The following is an 8,958-nucleotide window of genomic DNA, read 5'->3' on the forward strand; positions in this document are numbered from 1 at the left end:
GTTTGTTTATTTTTTCACATTCTACCGGGGCCATTAGTGCACTCGTTCTTTCATATCGCACTTTAAAGGAATCAAAAAATTATTCAAAATATGTGAACATGAACTATGGTCATGAGTATACCTAATTGCATTCTCTCTCTCTCTCTCTCTCTCTCTCTCTCTCTCTCTCTCTCTCTCTCTCTCTCTCTCTCTCTGAGACGTTACAATTGCATATTTTACGAAAGTTATTAAGCAGAGAAAATGCGTGCATTTGCTTTGGCCCTTATTGATCACCAGGCCTCTGTTTTATAACTTCTAGTTACTAGTAGTAATCTATGCAAGAGCCCCGGTCAAAGGCGATGCTTACTCCTACTAGACTTAGTTTTCTAATGTCATTTCTAGGATTTTCCATGTTCTTTTTTTTTTTTTTTTTTTTTTTTTTTTTGCCTTGTCACACATTTTTTATTGTTTGAACATTTTATCAGATCGATCACTGTTTATTATCTTCACCTTTTTGAATCTTATCACGCACTGAACACGAAACATCTATATACAAGTAATATATTTTTGAGATGTTACCTTACTCTCTTGGAGAGCAAATGTTGTCTTAAGAATATCCATTGTCAGACGACTTTCTAACGCATGTGTCCCCGGGTCTTCTTTGCTATCTTCTTCTGCAGTGGCAAAGTCGTTTGGGAGGATGATATTTGGATGATGAGATGGTTGTTCTGCATTACCCAGAATAATGTTCAGTATGTTCGTTTTTGCACCCATGCAGAGACGCTTATGTTGCATTTTAAGAAATTCACCATTATGATCTTCACAATCTGAATGATTTTCATGGTAAAAAAGTAGTACGTATTTTGCTCTTGCGATAACATCTTCGTAATATTCCATAATTCCATGACCTATTATACAATCATCTAAATTCTTCGTGACGTTCCATTTTATAAAAAAAGACTGTGTCAGTACATGTACTAACTTCTCTGCAAGTGGACATCTTTCTTCACAAATATGTAGAATGAGGAAATCTAGCAAGTTATCTTCACTGTAGCAGTTATCCGTGCGCATTTCCCAGGCTGGTATGCATTTTCTGCATTGCAGGAACCTAATCTTTGTTTCTTCATAATTCCTTTTATCTAACGAGTACAAAGCTCCATCCATATACATCCGAAATAAAAATGGTCTAGAAGGCGTATTAGGGTCTTTGTCTATAATTAGTCTATTTAATATACCAATAGCATTTTCATGATCTCCAGCTTCTTTCAAATTTTCAACCATCTTTTGATAAACAGCTGCAGATTTAGTCTCACATTTCGAGTAAATCTCATATGCTTTTTTGTATTCCTTTGCCTTTTCATATAAATGAGCAAAGTTTTCATTTCTGTTTTCTTCTCCCGAGTGCAAACATTCATATTTGTTCATTGTTTCTTCTAAGACCTGGATGCAAGAAGATCCATATTTTAGTTTTGGAAGAGGGTCAATATATAGAGACAAAATATCCAGAGCTCGGTTTAAAGCATCTACTGCATTAATTATATCATTTTCATCCTTACTGGTTTTAAATAGATCAAATCTACAAAATGCTTGTTGCTCATATGCAAAAATCAGTTGCAGTTTGTCACTGGATTTTCCTTTGTAACTGTTTGTTATATACCGAAAATTCTCCAGAGCTTCGTCACTTTTTCCAAGCATTCTTTGAACAAGTCCTAAATCATAGCGTGCTTGATTGAAAGAAGTGACCAATTGTAAGGCTTTTTGAAAACATCGTTCAGCATTAAGCAACCGTTCATCTCCTGGATATCGTGGTACATATCTAACTGATTTCATTTTTGCCCTTACTTGTTCGGAATCTCGACTCGTTTCCACATTTTTTTCTTTATCATGGTAGTTTTTCATATTAGAACCCTCCACTTTTAAAGAATCATTTCTTGGTATATGACCCCTCACTTTGAAAGATTCTTGTCTCGATATTCGACTCCTCTCTTTTAAAGATTCTGGTTTGGGAAAATGTTTTCTATTTAAAAGTCTTGCTTTCTTTTTTTCATTATGTTCAAGTAAAACCATTTTTTGATAGGTCAAACCAAGATGATGATAAGCAATGGTTGTTTCTCGGATGGTCAGAGATTTTTCAAGTATTTCTTTTGATTTCTGTAGATTTCTCTGATATCTCAAGTGTTGTCCATAGCGTTGAAGTGCATGGTATGACATTGGGTTGACTTCTATTGCGTCTTCAAAGCATTTCATATAATCCATATCTTTATATTTGTCTTGATTATCGTAAACTATCAATCCAACTTCAGTCAATGATCTGGATTTTAAGTTTTTGGAAGATGTGGTTTTAATTACATTCATATAGATATCAAACGCCTCCCTATCTTCCTCTACAGATTGTGCATCTGCCATGTCCTGAATTGTCAGTAAGTGTTTTTTTCTTCTTAGTGTCAATGCAAAATAAAACTGCCAGCAATCTACAAACGTAGACATTTTGCCAACGGATTCACGAAACATTTCAATTGCTTTCGTTGCACAGAATGGACCGAGCTTTGATATGCATACGGCTAATTCTGCTTTTGCAATATATTTGAGTTTTTGGAAATAAGCACCTTTGTACAAATCATTAAATTGTTTGAGAAATTTTCTGGACTTAACGACATCGCCATTCCCTTTATGAAAATAATAAAAGTTACATATGGTTACTATATTGTCCGTTCTTCCTAGCGATTGGATCTTTTCTCCAAGTTCAAGGGCCTTTGAAGCAAACTCCATAGCTATTTTTCTTTTGTCACATTTCCAATATAGGTAGGAAACAAAATTATGAAAACAGATAGTTTCCTCATTTGTGTCATATCCATACTCAATGTCCTTTACAAGCTTTTTTAATCTTTCCTCAATTTTTTGATGATTGATGGATTGAATTTCTGTATCTAGAGAGAATGAAGAAAGTTTCCATATTTCTTCCAAAGGTGCCGAATTCTCTTTCTCATTGTTATTAAACATTACCACCTAGAACAATTTTTAAAGATTTAATTTATGACGTGAAAACAAACAAACGAAATCAAAAACAATTAAAGCAAGCAACAACTACACTTTAAGCAACAAAAAATATAATAATAAACAAACAAAAAAAAAAGAAGAGGTGATTTTTTTTTTACCGGGTCGTTAATTCCAGGTGAGGGAGGGGTTTATTTTGCACACGTGTAATTGCCTTGGGGGCTAGCAGTCTACCTGTGGCAATCTGTCTGTCTTATAATCCAAATACACTTGATGTTATTTAGGGAGGATAGATCCTGAGCTTTAGAGCAGAATTTGGTCTGGACTTTTATTTCTAAAATTCTGCATCATTTTTAAGTTTTAACATTAAATCTAATTCTACCGTACAAATTGAACTACATCGACAAACTGCGATTAAATTCATTTAAGTAGGAATAAGCCAGGAACTATATTTTCGGCAGAAAAATTTTTAGAAGAAAATTATAAATCTTTCCCTTTTGAACTGTATACAGTGCTTTTAATTTTAGATTCCTTTTTTTCCATGCTAGTTGCACACAGCTTTATGAAATCACTAATGTTCGTGGGGGGTTAATTTTCGTGGTTTTCAAGGTATGGGGAGACCCACGAGTTTATGTCCACCACGAAATGCAATTTTCACATACATTACTACTGAACAATTCTTTAACCACGAAATCAAATCCCCATGAACCAATATATTTTCCACAAACCACGAAAATTTGACACCTCGAAAATATTTGATTTTACAGTAATTAATTATTCCATAGAAAAATTGAGCCAATTCTAACAGGAAATTGACACGTTTTAGTTATAGCTAAAAAATTACACCATGTATGTACCTCCACTTTTGATGTTTTTTTCTGAATATTTAAGATTACTTTGATCTATCTGCTTAACTTAATTAAGCAAAAATTCACTAATTTTTTAGCTAATGAAATTTTCAATGCCAGAAAAATCAAATTTTGTAATTGTGCAGAAAGGTCAAATAATTGATTATGCGAAACAATGTGGAACCTCTTTCTTCATCACAATTCTAAAGAGAATTTTACCTGCGTTGGGAATTTTGAGACGATTTTAAATTAAAAGGAAATATAGTTTTATCCCAATAATCTATATTGATTTGTTTTTTAATGTTTGAAAATACCTCTATCCATTAAAAAATAAAAAAAATTATCATACTATTAATTCACATCTTAAAATTAAGATTGTTTTAGATGTTATTCTATTTTAATTTAAAAATACACTCCAGTAACAATTAAATCAGACCTTATTCATTCATTCCGAGGATCCCACTTAAAGATCATGATCATCAAAAGAGCCGTGTTGACTTCTTTTCATTTCAAAAATATTAATAAGGCTCTGTCACCATGAAACATGCTAAAATATTGCTTGTAAATTCTTAACTGAATATATAACAAAGGAAATCATTAGTGACCCATGCTGCTCTATAAATTAATCACATTAAATTTCCACTTTATGTGTGGCATATTAAATTTATAAATGAATATCAATATTTCATTTGAAAGAAATTTTTGTGTTCAAAGTTTGAAAAATATATTTTTCTATGACGAACACTATGATCATTTCAAATACTAAAGGTATATTTAATTCAAAATTAAATATCAAGCATATTTAAGATCATACGCAACGTACCTTACCTACTGATAATTTTTCGAGATAATATTAATTCTGTATTATGATTATAGTGTCATCTGATGTTCACAAACAAAAAATCATCATGGATGAATAATTTGAACATAAAAGATATCGAGATAACAAATGGTATTTAATATCAAAGTCCATAAAACAATACAAAATAGGAGCAGAGCAAACACGGACCTCCAAAACATCAGAGGTGGGATAAGGTGCCATGAAGGACTGAGCATTCACACCCGCCGTGTGCTCCTTTTCATGATCGGGAAATAACGGAGAAATCCATCTTCAATTCAGTGTATAAATAATGGATTAAGATTTACTATAGTAGTATGAAAAACGTTAATCAGCATTTGACTCAATGATAAATTGTATTTGCTAACAAGGTCATTGTATCGACCATAGAAATTACGAAATGATGACTTTAAACGAGACTGTTGATATTCTTGTTCATCAAGTTTTTGTCAATAATTTAACTCGTTTTCGAAATTGTTCAAACATAGAGCATGCTCTTGTATATCGAATTAACTGAGATATATAAACTCCGTATGCACGTGATTAAGGTATATTGCTGCATATGTAAGGGAAGCTGACGATAGTAAAGTTAAATTTATCACGTTTACCATTGGTTGTTAGATTACAATTAACGTCTTCTTTAAGTAAATATCCAAGTATGAAACATTTGTCAGACTCTGTAGTATCTTTTATCTTAAGCTCACCAGGATATATCGTATCGACATAGGAATAGAAATAATTATTCATTCATTTGCGTGTATTAACATATTTCACCGGTCGCCCGCGATGCGCAGTGGTAAGAGCATCTGATCTAGAGTCGCGGAGCATGGAGTTGAGGAGTTGATCCCTGTGTCGTCTGTTCGAATCCCGGGGGGGGGGGGGGGGGGGGGGGTCTGGTCATTCAGATGAGATCATATCAATCAAGGTCTCGTGTAGTAGTAAATGCTGGCACGAAAAAGATCCCTTATTGCCCAATGGCTGTAAGAGCCGAGTTTAGGACGCAATTTGCAGCTCTTCACCAGCAAGTGGTGGCATCTCGAAAAGAGTGAACATTCTCGAGAGTGACGTTTAACACCATACAAACAAAACATTTCACTGAGGGTGAAAACTAGAAAAATCTGTTTGGAGCCCCCTTTTTTCAATAGTAAGACAACAGATTTTTCTTTAATTTCACATTTCATTTTTGAGCTCCTTATCGGCTAAACTTAAATTAATATGATTTACATGTTGCATTATATATTGAACGACCATCAGATGTTAAACGAGATAATAGCATATAATGCTCAATCTAACAGGCAGAATAAAGAACCCGAATTGTTAATCATGTTTAAATAGGGGGCAAGAACATGGGCCTCTCGCTTGACACTCCAGAGGTGGGGTCAGGTGCCGAGTGGGATAAAGCAACTGTTACATCTGTCAACCAATCACATCTATCATCAGCTCTTTGCATTGAATAAGAAAAGAATGGACTTTGAATCGCCTTGTTTTCTTTGACATTGGATAAAGAACAATCAGTGGAGTCTATGCGAAATTATATATACACATTTGTCATGTTTGTAAAAGGAAAGGTAGACGAAACATTTTACAGTAACATATTTATTTCAGATATACTAATATAGTTATTAAACTGTTACAGAAAAATTAAGTAAGTGTATTTTACTTACTGAATATGGACTGACGAATATATCCTTGATACCAGAGAAGACTTCAAATATCGATTATTTTTGTGTAAGGAAAGAAGGAAGGGATATTCGAATTATTTTTAATTTAAGTGCTGAAAGATGGGGGTTCAAAATACTGCTAGTAATGAAAGATTTTTTCAACAAATTTGCAAATATGCAAGCAAATTGCGAAAAGATACAATTGATTGATATCATTAAGCAAAAGTATACGAAACTGACTTTTTGTAAATAAGAGCGCACAAAAGAAGACATTTAAAGTATTCCATAGAAAGAAGCTCTAAGCTATTAATAGTACTCTGGAATGTTTATCATAACAATCTATTTATATTTCCAGAAACAAAACAATGTAGCCATGGCCATAGGAACTACTAGCTATGCTTGTGACTCTCAATAAAAAAGCCAAATGTCAAATGTACATGCTTGTTATACATGTAATTATATATTTACATCCAAAGAATATTTTCTTTATTTCTTAAGAAAACCCTGCATGAACTACACTCGGCATGTCGCCTATACAGATTTCTTGATCAGTGGCTGTTCCATCAATGAAACGTATAAAGACGTTCGCATCATTAATACAATTATTAATCTTTTTTTTTATCCTACTTTAAATGATTATTTAAACAGATATAAATATAAACAATAAAATGTCTTTGTTTGTTATTACTGGAATTAACGGTCGCAGCTATTGCAGAAAAAAAATACATAACCCGCTTACGCGGGTTATGTATTTTTTCTGCAACAGTTGCTTCCGTTACTTCCAGTAATAACAAACAAAGAAAGCATTTTATTGTTTAAATATTCATTCTATCGTGTGTATATTTAAAGTTTAATGCAATAGAAAAATTGTTGAAATATTTATCATTTAGTCAAATTAACGTCCTAAATAATGCAGGTACTGCCTCCATCTAAATCAATTATTAATGTGATTTAACCAGCCAATCAATTGTAGTGGCAAACCTATACGTATTTTGAAATTTTGTGAGAATTTTCACCCATTATCATGTGGCTGATTTTCAGAATGCAAAGTGGACTACATATACCTGAAAATAAAAAAAAAATACTCGTCAGTCCTTCGCATATACTTTTTCCGAGCCTTACCTTATGTCGTAACCTTAAGGGACTATATAGCCAGTTTTCCCACAGGCACATTAAGTATGGATAATACCCCCCCCCCTTTTTTTCAATGAAAAAAAATGTAAGAGTGTATAATACCTAAAAAAAAATATAACTTCCCCGTCAAACACATCTATATGTCGTTATATAAGCATATTGACTTTTTCTCACGTCTAAGAATTGCACTATTTGGTATAATAAATCTTAATATAGTTTAAATATCTAACCAATCAGATAAGGCGAAACAGAAAAGCGACTCCAAAACCTCCTCCAAAGCTGTCAATGGAGAACATTTTATGTATCCGATTAATAAATGGTATGATTACGGCATAGCAAACGCTTATAGCGGGGCTTAGGTTAAAGAGACTAGTAAAAGAACAGCTCCCAGACAGAGTGCTTGCAAAAGTATGATAGGTAACACTGTTCACAGGAGTTCGCGTACTTATCAATTTTACCGAAATTTTCAGTAAATTAAAAAAAATACGTTTTACCTATAATAATAACACAAGGAGAACAACGCATTTTAGGTCACCGGGGAACCCCTCGCTTAATGTCGAATTCAATCGAAAATTATAAAACACAAACCAATATTTTCGGAAGGGGTCCTTCTTTATGCCTCCTATTACATATGATTTCAACGTTACAGCAGCAACGGTGACGTTTCTCCACGACTTCGCTCAAATATCTGTTGTCCGCGACGCCATGACGTGACGTCACAGGCGCGTCCATTTACCCAAAAAGAAACAAAACTGCCTGAAATGCTAATAGATGATTGAGGTCATATGCGAAAAGAAACCAGAGACAAGTTAGTAGACATTCAAGAAAATTTTAAAACGGGGAGGTACAAGTACTTGTAGTCGTATCTAAACGTAATATCGTTATCTCTAGTTAATTGTGTATGATTTTTTTTTGTTCCTTTTGGGTAAATGGACCGCCCGTGACGTCACGTCATGGCGTCGCGGACAACGATTGCACTCCTTGTGTTATTATTATTAGTATTACGTATCTTTTTTATTTACCGAAAATTTCGGCAAATTTGATAAGTACGCGAACTCCTGTGCACTGTTATTACCTTGGAAATCTGTTTCGAAACGGGACACCCCCCGTTTGTTTACAACTTTTGTTTCTTACCTTGTGTATTTTTATTATATCGAATAGGGCCATTTTTAGCCGGGCTCATTGCTCGTAGAGCAATGCCCGGCTATTGCGACGGTGAGCATCAAAAATGCTGCTTCTTCACCGCCAAATTGAGTTTACGAGTAAAAATATAGTACGTACGCCCAGCCGCTGTTGAGAAAACAAAATCCATTCAAACACTTTAAGAAATAGTAAATCGAATATTTTTATCAAAATATTAAATTGTTTCATATTTTTTCTGGCTCCTTTGACTTATATGTTACAAAGCAATTCAAAAGGTGCGAAAGGTTTTCACCAGGTATCCCTGTCTGCGTCATATTCTATAAATAAAGGTTGTAGTATCAGGCTAACACAAATGAAGGGA

The 8,958-nt window shown here is 33.7% G+C and overlaps 1 protein-coding gene across 1 annotated transcript; it reads right to left on the reverse strand.

Annotated features, from left to right (window-relative positions):
• Positions 1–447: 447 nt before the first annotated feature.
• Positions 448–6,733, reverse strand: LOC134271445 (uncharacterized). Its single transcript, XM_062753642.1, has 2 exons — positions 6,324–6,733; positions 448–2,985 (listed from the first exon to the last, which is right to left on the reverse strand). The coding sequence occupies exon 2, from the start codon at positions 2,977–2,979 to the stop codon at positions 526–528; it is 2,454 nt and encodes an 817-aa protein (XP_062609626.1). The 5' UTR covers positions 2,980–2,985; positions 6,324–6,733; the 3' UTR covers positions 448–525.
• Between the last annotated feature and the right edge of the window lie 2,225 nt (positions 6,734–8,958).

Source organism: Saccostrea cucullata, unplaced genomic scaffold, assembly GCF_032062105.1.
Source record: "Saccostrea cucullata isolate Sc308-1 unplaced genomic scaffold, CSIRO_AGI_Scuc_v1 ctg2778, whole genome shotgun sequence".
In the NCBI taxonomy this organism is placed as follows: Eukaryota; Metazoa; Mollusca; class Bivalvia; order Ostreida; family Ostreidae; genus Saccostrea; species Saccostrea cuccullata.

Excerpts from the sequence above, each read along its gene's own strand:
- LOC134271445 (XM_062753642.1), bottom strand. The coding sequence starts at position 2,979 with ATGTTTAATAACAATGAGAAAGAGAATTCGGCACCTTTGGAAGAAATA.